Source organism: Bos taurus, chromosome 5 (assembly GCF_002263795.3).
Source record: "Bos taurus isolate L1 Dominette 01449 registration number 42190680 breed Hereford chromosome 5, ARS-UCD2.0, whole genome shotgun sequence".
In the NCBI taxonomy this organism is placed as follows: Eukaryota; Metazoa; Chordata; class Mammalia; order Artiodactyla; family Bovidae; genus Bos; species Bos taurus.
The window spans coordinates 99,886,914-99,899,340 of NC_037332.1; the positions used below are offsets into that span (position 1 = coordinate 99,886,914).

The 12,427-nt window shown below is 36.7% G+C and overlaps 1 protein-coding gene across 2 annotated transcripts; it reads right to left on the bottom strand.

The window, feature by feature from the left end:
• Nucleotides 1-194: 194 nt before the first annotated feature.
• CLEC9A (C-type lectin domain containing 9A) lies at nucleotides 195-12,427 on the bottom strand. 2 transcript variants are annotated; one of them, XM_002687806.6, is made up of 6 exons: nucleotides 12,302-12,427; nucleotides 9,873-9,953; nucleotides 5,813-5,959; nucleotides 2,618-2,769; nucleotides 1,393-1,514; nucleotides 195-777 (listed from the first exon to the last, which is right to left on the bottom strand). In XM_002687806.6, exons 1-6 carry the CDS (start codon nucleotides 12,390-12,392, stop codon nucleotides 645-647), a joined length of 726 nt encoding a protein of 241 aa, XP_002687852.3. In that variant the 5' UTR covers nucleotides 12,393-12,427; the 3' UTR covers nucleotides 195-644. The 2 variants fall into 2 exon arrangements, with proteins under 2 accessions (XP_002687852.3, XP_010803850.3); XM_010805548.4 differs by lacking the exon at nucleotides 5,813-5,959.

Sequence of the window (12,427 nt, forward strand, 5' to 3'; positions counted from 1 at the left end):
CATACATGTAGCTCTGGTTCTTCTCTCCAGTAAAATTCTACAGTCCTAAAAATGATTTTGTCTTATAGGCAGCAGATAGCAGCCTATCTTCCTTCCAGTTTGAAAATCCATGTCACTGTCTCCCCATCCTACCAGTCTGATAACATAACGCCTGGCAAGCCTAGCAAATGCATAGAAAGATTTTGCAAACAGAGTTTGAAAGATCACATTTATTCATTTATTAAAAAGGGTATCAGTTAGCTAAAATTGCATCATCTCATCAGTGATTTATTGATTTTTCTGTAGAGTTTATAGTCACTCTAAATTTAAAAAAAAATAGAAAGAGAGAGAAAGAAAAAAAAAAGACAAATGAAAACGGTTTTTCTTCAGCTTGTTCTCCATTCTTTACCGATTTGTCCTCTGTTGCTCTAAACCAATTTTATTCTTGGTAATTAATTTGAACAGTGTCAAAGAAACATCTGGAAAGCATTGAGGAATATTACCAAGTGTAAAGGCAAGATAGGTTTTGTGTTCCAGGTAGCTGGTTTTACAGCTCTTGCACTGGTTTAGTTTTGCGCTGGCTCTTAGGCTCATTATTACAGGGTTTTGAAGGATCTATTGCAAATATGGTCATAATGGAGTCATCACTTTAAGCAAAATTTCTTTCAGGTAGAAGATCTTAGTGCGTACTTCTCACAGATGAAATATTTCCAAACGCTGCAGTTAGCAGAAGAAAGGTCGTTGTCTCTGAGGTATCCACAGACCTGATTTGTTGACTGGGGTCCCTGTCTTGGCAACCTGGAGCGGCAAGTCAGTGCATCTGAGGTTAGGTGTGGGCTTACGGAGATGTTCTTTGGGCAATAAAATGAGAGAGGCACAGCTTTTTGTTTTAATCTGTCCCCCTCTTGTGGTGGTTTTTCCCTTCTTCTTCAATAACAGAGCTATTTTCTCAAAATAAAATGTGCAAATATTATTTCAATGGGCAGCATATTTTTAAAAATGCTTGAATACACAAAGGTAGGCTCTAATTTCAAATCTCTTTTCTTACTCTTAATTTTCAAAATATGAAGGCACTGCTGACCAGTCTCTCCAGTTCTTTCTGAAATCTTACTATGGGACTCACTTACTTAGCACTCTCTCCATTCAATGATACAAAGGAAATGTACTTAATAATTACATAATATCATTCATTCAGACTTTCAGATTTTGATGTGAATGTGCTCGCGTGGGGCTGAGAAGGAGAAAGATTTAGAAGCCACATAGCTACTCTTTATCTTGGCTTGGATTCCAATCAAGCCTATGAAGTTATCATGCTCATTATATCTCCTGGAGGAAATATAAAGTATAAGATAAAATGAATGGCTGATTTCCCACCTGTGTCTAATTCTTGGAACATTTCCCTTAGAGACTTACAGGTCAGCAGAAGGAGAGGAGCCATCCTGCCAAAGCCAAGGTTGGTTGGACCCATTCTGTGACAGTCCTACCCAGTAATCATAGTTTCTCTTGATCTTCTTCAGGCTGCCCGTGATAAAGTCCTATAAGAAACAAGACTTGAACAGGTACTCCAAAACAAACAAAAAGCTAATAAACTACCATGAAATAGAAGTGTGATATTTTGCCTCTACAAATGCAATTGGAACTTGAAGGCTGGAAAGAGAGAAACCTTAAAGAAAGTATACTTTCCCCCTTATTGCTAAATGATCAAGGTGGTGTTAAAAACTATGAAAAAAATAGGCATCTGATGTCAAAGTAATTTTAATGGATTCAGAATTTGGCAGATAGTATATATATGTCTTTTCCAGGATACGTCAGTGTGAGAAATAGTTTAGAAGACTCCAGAAGCAATTAACTGCAGGCATATTTTGTAGGAATAAATACTTCTAACTTTTATCACTTAATTTGCACAGAAAAAATAGTGCAAACCCATAACTGTCATTAGCTAGTCCAATTTGCTTTGGTTTATTACATATCCTTAACAAATTGTTCTATTATTCTTATAAAAATGAGCTTTGACTAATTACTGAATATGGTATATGTACATTTTTAATAAATTCAGAAATGTGTAACTGTGCTTTCCACTTCACACATAATTTATGGGTATAACTATTTCAAGGAAACATCTTACTCATTAAAATATTAGTAAACTAGGTATAATGTCAATTAAACAGTTCATTTAGCAAATGTTTATTTTCACAGATCTCTCCATTTCATGATGTCACCTCACTTTTTGTACTCCTACTTTTCTTGATAATTATATAATTGTTATAGTTTAGTATACCGCCCTAAAGTGTTGAAACTTCAAATTTAAAACAAATTAAACATATATACAATCATAATGTGTGCATATCTGGGAGTGGATTAGCGTGTTACAAAATGGAATTTCTCTTGCTCCCTCCTTTTTTGAGTAACAAAGAACATAGAACTAACATTTTCTCCGTGATTTCTGAATAACCATCCTGTATTTTGTTTCTCCAATTAAAAGGAAAACAAGCCATGCCAATTCCTACTTTGAATATTAAAACATTTTTTTCCCAACAAATATACCATTGTTACAGAGTATTAAGGAATTCTATGAGAATCAGTCTTTTCATTTCGTAGGTATTTTCAGAATGATATGAAATCATAAAGCAGTGTTTACCATTTCTTCTTTGCTCTCTATTTGCAGAAGATCAGAGCCCTTCTTCCAACAATCCTTTCTACTAGTGTGCCAGAATGTCCAGCTTTCAAAGACATGATAACAACTTTCTCCATTCTGAATCCAGTTGTCTGGACAAGGGCTGCAGTTATAGGCTTCAAATATAAACATTTCATTAAAGTTATTGTAAAAATATTGGTAGCACACCTCTGCAAAAGAACCCCTTGTATTATTCCCAGGGAAGCTGAATTCTCTCCAATGATCCCCAACTTTTTTTGCACCAGGGGTCAGTTTTGTGGAAGGCAATTTTTCCATGGACCTGGGAGCGGGGTGTGGTTTTAGGGTGATTCAAGCACATTACATTTATTATGCACTTTATTTTTATTATTATTACATCAGCTGCAGCTCAGATCATCAGACATTAGATCCCATAGGTTGGGGACCCCTGCTTTAACCCAGTGGCTCATATGATGCAGTTCTCAGCAATTTAAGCTCCTTTGAAGCTGAATACAGTAAGGTTTGTACAATTACTTCCAAATGCAATAGGTCTCTAAGAGTTTAAGATAAAATTAATTTGGGAATATTTTCCCCAGATTGTTTCTCTTCTACAATAATTGATCTGATTATTCTATTTTTAGATATCTTTCCACCTTTTAATTTTACATCATTTATAATCTTCACTTGTTTGCTTATTGTTTTGTGTCCATTAATATTATTGGCCCAATTTAATTGAGAATGTAATGAGCCATTAGGTGAGTAGAGTAGTAAGCCTCAAGTTGATTTTTAAATTCTGAGAGTCAAGCATGAAAATGTTTCTCATATAGTGGAGAGAACAAACAGAGCACCTTGAGGAGTGATTAAAAAAATGGGCCAAAGAACTAAATAGACATTTCTCCAAAGAAGACATACAGATGGCTAACAAACACATGAAAAGATGCTCAACATCACTCATTATCAGAGAAATGCAAATCAAAACCACTATGAGGTACCATTTCACACCAGTCAGAATGGCTGCAATCCAAAAGTCTACAAATAATAAATGCTGGAGAGGGTGTGGAGAAAAGGGAACCCTCTTACACTGTTGGTGGGAATGCAAACTAGTACAGCCACTATGGAGAACAGTGTGGAGATTCCTTAAAAAACTGGAAATAGAACTGCCTTATGATCCAGCAATCCCACTGCTGGGCATACACACTGAGGAAACCAGAAGGGAAAGAGACACGTGTACCCCAATGTTCATTGCAGCACTGTTTATAATAGCCAAGACATGGAAGCAACCTAGATGTCCATCAGCAGATGACTGGATAAGAAAGCAGTGGTACATATACACAATGGAGTATTACTCAGCCATTAAAAAGAATACATTTGAATCAGTTCTAATGAGGTGGATGAAACTGGAGCCTATTATACAGAGTGAAGTAAGCCAGAAGGAAAAACATAAATACAGTATACTAATGCATATATATGGAATTTAGAAAGATGGTAACAATAACCCGGTGTACGAGACAGCAAAAGAGACACTGATGTATAGAACAGTCTTATGGACTCTGTGGGAGAGGGAGAGGGTGGGAAGATTTGGGAGAGTGGCATTGAAACATGTAAAATATCATGTAGGAAACGAGTTGCCAGTCCAGGTTCGATGCACGATGCTGGATGCTTGGGGCTGGTGCACTGGGACGGCCCAGGGGGATGGTGTGGGGAGGGAGGAGGGAGGGGGGTTCGGGATGGGGAACGCATGTATACCTGTGGCGGATTCATTTTGATATTTGGCAAAACTAATACAATTATGTAAAGTTTAAAAATAAAATAAAATTAGAAAAAAATAAAATAAAATATGTAGGTGAGGAAAATTGAACAAGTGACCAATATGTTTAATTTAGGACTTTGATATAACTAAGAAGTAAGTCTTAATGTTTCACCAGTTTTATAGAACTTATCTTAAGAAAAAATGTATTCATGAAAGAAGGATGCTCAGATGTGTAAAAGGGGAACCAAAGATCAAGACTTTGACCAAGTGTTTCTAGCACAATTTTATAGAAGAAAAGACTCTGATACTTCCAGAACCGTAGTCTCCAGGGAAAAACCTTCTACTTAGGGTCACAGATAGTTCATTATCAGTTTCCGTGGCTCAGATGTCAAATTATTTAGGGCTCTTCTTCAATATCCTTTGAGAACAACTCTAATCAGTATCCTGAATATTATTAAAGTTATAGCATAAGCAGTGTTGACAGTGGCAGTTGAAAGGCTGAGAACATGCGGGATTTGAATTAATCTCCAAAATGGATTTTGTCACTGATTTAAGTGATCACGTGACTGAGCAACTAAACAACAACGCTGATTAAGTAAGGTTGATGATTCAGAGGTAGGCCTAAGCCATGCTTTCAGCAGATCATAAAACGTTATTTTTTTAAATATTTACTTGACTAAATCTCAGTTAGAAGGAACTAACTACCTGACTTATTGACGATTACTAAAATGATAGCCACTACAGAGAAGTTAATTTTCTAAATTTTATGTGTAAGTGTACGAGTGTGTGTTCAGTTGTACCCGACTCTTTGTGAACCCATGGACTGCATGCAGCTCACCAGGCTCCTCTGTCTGTAGAATTCTCCAGGCAAGAATACTGGAGACACACAAAAATTTGAATGACTGGATAAAACATAAAACGCATTTTTTGTTTAATCTTACCTACTCATCTCACTCATTACATTTTGACATTTGACTGTATATTTTCCTTTTTTTCTATTTCTTGGAACCTCAGTATTTTCCACATACTATTAATGTAATGTGGGCTTACCAGGTGGCATTAGTGGTAAAGAATCAGCCTACAATGCAAGAGATGCAGAAGAAGTGAGTTCCATCGCTGAATCAGGAAGATTCCCCTGGAGGAGGGATTGGCAACCCACTCCAGTATTCTTGCCTGGAGAATCCCATGGACAGAGGAGTCTGGCGGGCTACAGTCCATACAGTCACAAAGAGTTGGACACCACTAAAGTGACTTAGCATTGATGTATGTATAAATGACATTGAACTAAAGAGCAGATCAAGAGTATCTCTATCCTATTTTTTATGAAATCCTGACTATAATTTACAGAGAAATATGCGTTGCTGTGGGTTTTTTGTTTTGCTGTTGTTGTTTTGAGGAACTGGTGTATACATTGTTATCTGTACAGTGAAAATTGATTTTATATCAATTACCTGAACTGAGAGACTTCTGCATTAAGGTTTGGCAATATGTCATCTGTAGGTTGGGGTTTCTCTTCCACTGTGTGAAGTTGAGCAGTGCTCTCTCCTGTTGGATGAGTTTTTCTTGCTGCTTCATTATAGTAGTGGACATCTGAAACACTTCAAACAATAACAACCATTCCTGATAAAATACTGACACATAACAAAATAAGCCTTCAATCTAGACTGAAGAGAACTACATATTACTCATTATATTTGTGATTAAAAGCTACAAAGGATATCTATCTAGGTGTTCTGCCCTTTTTTTTTATTGTGTTGTTCGCTTTTTTATATTGAGCTACATGAGCTATTAGTATATTTTGAAGATCAATCCTCTTATTGGTTGCTTGATTTGAAAATATTTTCTCCCATCCTTAGGGTTGTCTTTTAGTCTCATTTATGTATTTCTTTGCTTTGCAAAATCTTTTAAGTCTCCTCTGTTTATTTTTTTTTTTCATTACTCTAGAAGGTGGGTTAAAAAAGATCTTGTGATTTATGTCAAAGAGTGTTCTTGCCTATGTCTTCCTTTAAGTTTTACATTGTCCAGCCTTACATTTATGTCTTTAATCCATTTTGAGTTTATTTTTGTGTATGGTGTTAGAGAATGCTCTTATTTCATTCTTTTACATATAGTTGTCTGGTTTTCCCAGTGCCACTTTTTGAAGAGGCTGTCTTTTTTCTAATGTATATTTTTGACCATAGGTTCATGGGTTTATCTCTGGGCTTTCTATCCATTGACCTATATTTCTGTTTTTGTGCCCATACCATACTGTATTGATGACTGAAGCTTTGCAGTATAGTCTGAAGTCAGGGAGTCTGATTCCTCCAGCTCCGTTTTACTTTCTCAAGCTTGCTTTGGCTACCTAGGGTCTTTTGTATTTCCATACAAATTGTAATTTTTTCTAATCATGTGAAAAATGCCCTTGCTAATTTGATAAGAATTGCATTGAATCTGTAAATTATTTTGAATAGTATTTCACAATATTGATTTTTCCAATCTAAGAACATGGTATATCTCTCTATCTCTTGGTGTCATCTTTGATTTCTTTCTTTCATCAGTATTCTATAGTTTTGCCATCACTAAAAAATCTACGAACAATAAATGCTGGAGAAGATGTGGAGAAATGGGAACCCTCCTATAGTGTTTGTGGAAATGTAAATTGATACAGTTTCTATGGAGAACAGTGTGGACGTTCCTTAAAAAACTAAAAATAGAAGTATCATACTGCTACTGCTAAGTCGCTTCAGTCATGTCCAACTCTGTGCGACCCCATAGACAGCAGCCCACCAGGCTCCCCCGTCCCTGGGATTCTCCAGGCAAGAACACTGGAGTGGGTTGCCATTTCCTTCTCCAACACATATGCTACTTCTACCCATTTCCCTTGTTCCTCACAGAACCAGTCTAATTGTAGAACAGAATTATACGTAAGAGACCCTCCAAAGGGCCACCGTTCGCCGTCCTCCAATGGATACCATGGCCATGCAGTATCACATAGGAAGACCAGGTGTGTCTTCTTTAAGCCCTGGGGATCAAATTTATCCCAGTTTTTCAGGATACAGTTCAAAGGAGTGAGGCTGGAATTGTTAGCTCCCATCTTGTCCTGAAGGATCCCGGACGAGCCCCCAAGATGAAAGGTTGTTGTTGAATCACACAAAGACACCGGGATTCTTGGCCCCCATAGGAGAAGAATTCAATCTGGGGCCAGACACGAGGCTTAATCACTCAGAGCTTTTGTGTAATAAAGTTTTATTAAAATATAAAGGAGATAGAGAAAGCTTCTGACATAGGCATCAGAAGGGGGAAGAAAGAGTATGACCTAGCAATCCCACTACTTGGCACATACTCAGGGAAAACCACAATTCCAAAAGACACATGCACCCAAATGTTCATTGCAGCCCTATTTACAATAGCCAGGATGTGGAAGCAATCTAAATTTCCATCAACAGAGGAATGGATCAAGAAGATACATACAATGGAATATTATTCAGCCAAAAAAAGGAATGAAATAGTGTCATTTGCAGAGACATAGATAGACCTAGAGACTGTCATACAAAGTGAAATAAGTCAGAAAGAGAAAAACAAGTATCATATCATATTACTTATATGTGGAATCTAGAAAAATGATACAGATGAACTTATGTACAAAGTGGAAATAGAGACACAGATACAGAGAACAAATTTATGGATACTAAAGGGGAAGGGGAAGTGGGATGGATTGGGAGATTAGGCTTGACATACATATACTACAATGTATAAAATAAATAACTAATTAGAACCTGTTGTATAACACAGGGATCTCTACTCAGTGCTCTGTGGTGGCCTAAAAGGGAAGGAAATCTAAAAAAGGGGGGAAATATGGATACATATAATTGATTCACTTCACAGTACAGCAGACACTAATACAATATTGTAAAGCAACTATATTCCAATTAATTTTTTTAAAAAGCTGCAAAGGATGTACAGCAAAAAAGCCCTTTGCCATCCCTGATTCCTTACCCACTTAATTCCAGCTCTTTGATGCACTCAGATTTATCAATTTATTTTTTATTCTTTCAGAGGTGTTTTGAAATTTACATGCAAATGAATATAAACTTCCCTCAATCTTCTTTACACAAATGATAACAATCTTTTTACATGGTTTTTCACTTTTCATTTGATCACTTAAAATGTATTTTTGACATAATACTGTTAGTACATAAAGAGCTTTCTCATTCTTTTTTATATTGGAGTCTATTGTATGAATATATCATGATTTATTTTAATAATGCTTCATTGACTTTTACACTATTTGTAATCTTTTTTTATTGTAGAAAGAAATACTATCATGAGGAACCATAGTTATACATAGTTTCACACATAATAGGTCAAAGTTTTGTGCATTTACATTGCATTAGATATTTCCAAATTACCTTCCATGTATCCTGATGCAAACTGCATAGGTTTGAATCTCCTTGACTTTTACACTACTACCACACTCACACTTCTGACACTTCTGTTCACCAAATGTATTGTCCCCATTCCACCCCACCCCCTTGCCCTGCTCTACAACACCAATTGGGTGTCCTATAATTTAATTTAATCTGACACTATCTTCCTGGAAATAGTGTCAGTTTCCAAAGGTTAAGAGCTCAGCCCCAAAGACTGCTCCCCACCTCAGATGCCAATGCAAGTAGTAGATTCCCAGGTTAGCATGACTTCTTTTTGATTTGCCTACAAATTAGAAGTTTCCATGACTTCCTCCTGGGTTCTATTCATTTGCTACAACAGCTAATTCCTCCTAGATGGAGAAATGATTTGCCAAGGCATACAAGACATAAGAATTATCTAGGTAATTACTCTTCATCACTGTCTTTCTAAGCGTATTTCTTTGTGCTAGCATAAGTGGCAATAAAGGTTCTTGGTCTTTTTTCTGGAACCTGTGCTTCTGTAATTGTTACACTTTATAAAAAATTCATTTGCTATATATAAAAGCATGTCTTCACTTTGAACTGAAAGAAAAAAAGAAATATGGCAAAATATTGGCCCAAATAAAATCCTCACATTTGCCTTAAACATACTAAATTGTACCTTGTCTAATATAAACTGAAAAGTTCATAAAATATGTATAATTTAGAATAAATGTATATTAGAAAAGGAAGAGCATATTACTGAAAACCTTCAAATTTCATGCTTTGGCATATTAACATAATTCATAAATTGGATCATAATATAAGCAATTATTTGCATCATTTTTCCCAAAGAGACCTATGGTATTAGATTTGAGTTAAACAGCTTACCATTGAATATTAAAAGTTATCAGTGGCATCTGAGTGCTTTAGAGAGTTATAGCTAATGGATGTCCCATAACTTAAATAAGGAAGTCATTATTTTATATAATTATATTCATTTAGGTGTTTCTAATTTATTTATTTATCAATTTATAAATTATGAAGTTCCAGTTAAAATGATATGCATACTTCTATGTAATGCTACATGTAGTATGCAACCTATCTATCTATATAGATTATTTTGAAGATATCTTTTTATACTTACATTTGATGCCCAAGAAAATAGAGGTTGCTAATGAGCCAATGCAGAAAATACATAAGATCACCATCACAAGACACCATACTCCTAAACAAGAAATAGAGGCAATGAAATTGATTTAGAGAAAGTAGGGGAAAGAAGTGGGTCAGTTCAGTTCTGTTCACTTGCTCAGTCATGTCTGACTCTTTGCGACCCCATGAACCGCAGCATGCCAGGCCTCCCTGTTCATCACCAACTCCCAGAGTCGACCCAAACCCATGTCCATCGAGTCGGTGATGCCATCCAACCATCTCATCCTCTGTCGTCCCCTTCTCTTCCTGCCCTCAATCTATAGGAAAAGACTAAACCGAGTAAAATGAGGAGGTAATGTTGTAACTGTGTATAACAGGAAAAGGTGAACTCAAACTCTTTGAAATGCAAGACATAATATAACTTGGAAAAATGCCAGCTTGGACAGCTTTCACAATATACTTCCTTTATCCTTGTATGACACCACCAGCTCAGTAACTTGTTAGATGTATTCTCTTCCAACAGTCTTTTAGAGATGATGGCAAACTAGGCAGTAAGTTTTGATTTTTGAGAGCAAAAGGGCTGTTTCCAGGACTTCTTGGGAGTCTAGTGGTTCAGAGGTCTTCCCTGGTGGTTCAGAGACAAAGAATCTGCCTGAAATGTGGGAGGCCCAGGTTCGATCGCTGGGTCAGGAAGATCCCTTGGAGAAGGGAAGGGCAAACCCTCCAGTATTCTTTCCTGGAGAATTCCATGGACAGAGGAGCCTGGTGGGCTACAATCTATGGGGTTTCAAAGAGTCAAACATGACTGAACTACTAACACTTTCACTTTCAGTGGTTAAGAATCCTCTTGCCAATAAAGGGGACACAGGTTCGATCCCTGGTCTGGAAAGATCCCAAATAACATGGAGCAACTAAACTCCTGTACCTCAACTACTGAGCTTGTGCTCCATAGCCCATGCTCCACAACAAGAGAAACCACTGCAATGAGAAGCCCACACACCGCAAGTAGAAAGTAGCTACCACTTGTCATGACTAGACAAAGTCCACGTGCAGCAAGGAAGACCCAGTGCAGTCCCCCAAATTAAATAATAAATTAATTAATTTTAAAAAGCTGTCTCCAATCTCCTCATCTCTGGTCAGTGTCATTTGAGCACGATTGATTCAAAGGTATTTCCCTTTGAACGTATGATTTTGGGTAAGGAACATTTTTAAAGACAATTTTGCAACAATTCAGGGAGCAAAAATGAGTGAGTGATTTGTTATATTCTTAATGCTAGTGAGAGAAAAAAGCATACAATTTATCTCTGGATAATGATGAAGACTGAATAATGACTCTTCCCAAAATGCCTATGTTCTAATCTCTGGAACCAATAAATATTTCCTTATGAGGAGAAGGAGACTTTAAATGTGTAATTAGGTAAAAGATCTTTGAATGGGGATATCATCCTGTTTTATCTGGCCCTTATAAGTGAGACATAGATCAGAGGAACAGACTGCCATATAATAAAGGAAGCCAAGACACATCTGAAGATGTGCCACTGTAGTTGAAGATGGAACAGGAGCCACAGGTTAAGGAAAGCAAGGATGCAACTCTAGAAACTGGAGAAGACAGGGAATGGTTTGTCCCCTAGAGAAGTGTTCCCCAATCTTTTGGCACCAGGGGGTGGTTTCATGGAAAATTGTTTTTCCATGGATTAGGAAGGTGGGGATGGTTTGGGGATGATTCAAGTGCATTAGTTTGTTGTGTACTTTATTTCTATTATTATTGTATCAGCCCCAGTTCAAATCACCAGTCATTAGTTCCTAGAACTTGGGGACTCCTCCCCTAGAGCCTCTTTATGGAAGGTAACCCCACGACACCTTGGTTTCAATCCAGCAGAATCCATTTTGGACTTCTGATCTCTAGGACTAAAAGAAAATAAAACTATGTTGTATTATGCCCCTAAGTCTGTGGTAATTTATTACCTAAACAAAAGGAAACTGATATAAATATTTTACATTAAAGACAGAACTGACCCAGGCTGATGAGTGTTTGCCACTTTTCTCAACCTATGTTTTCTCTTTTATTTCTTAGTATTTATCAGATAATTTACAGGATGTTTTTTATGTGGAAGCTAAAATTACACAAACTATGTGAGTTCTTTCACTTATTTTCCAAATCCAGGAATTGTCTTTCCAGCAAGAGAGAGAGAGAGAGAAACCCAATGTACTACATATGTCAAGTCCATTTCTCTTTTCCTTTTTCACCTCTACTTACTCCTCCTCCACTTTATTTCATTTTTAATATTAGCATACTATGCATATTATTATACTTTTAAGTGGGTTACCTCAGATTATAAATATCACCTTGGGCTCATCATAGAACAGGAGAAAAGAAAACCCATAAACCACAAAGTCTAAGTGTAAATAGTTAGAACTGGTTACCTGAATTTTTGGTAGAAGACAGATGTTTCTGATAAGGGTTTGATGTTGGAGTATCCCACTGAAGAGAGGTGTATATTTCATCCTCTTGCATGTCTGGGATGCTTTGATGGATAAGGCAGTCCACAT

Coding starts and splice junctions, on each gene's coding strand:
- CLEC9A (XM_002687806.6), bottom strand. CDS start 12,392: ATGCAAGAGGATGAAATATACACCTCTCTTCAGTGGGATACTCCAACA. Junction 1,515..2,617: donor TAGAGAGCAAAGAAGAAATG/GTAAACACTGCT, acceptor TGTTTCTTATAG/GACTTTATCACGGGCAGCCT. Junction 778..1,392: donor TCCTCTCCTTCTGCTGACCT/GTAAGTCTCTAA, acceptor TTGCCGCTCCAG/GTTGCCAAGACAGGGACCCC.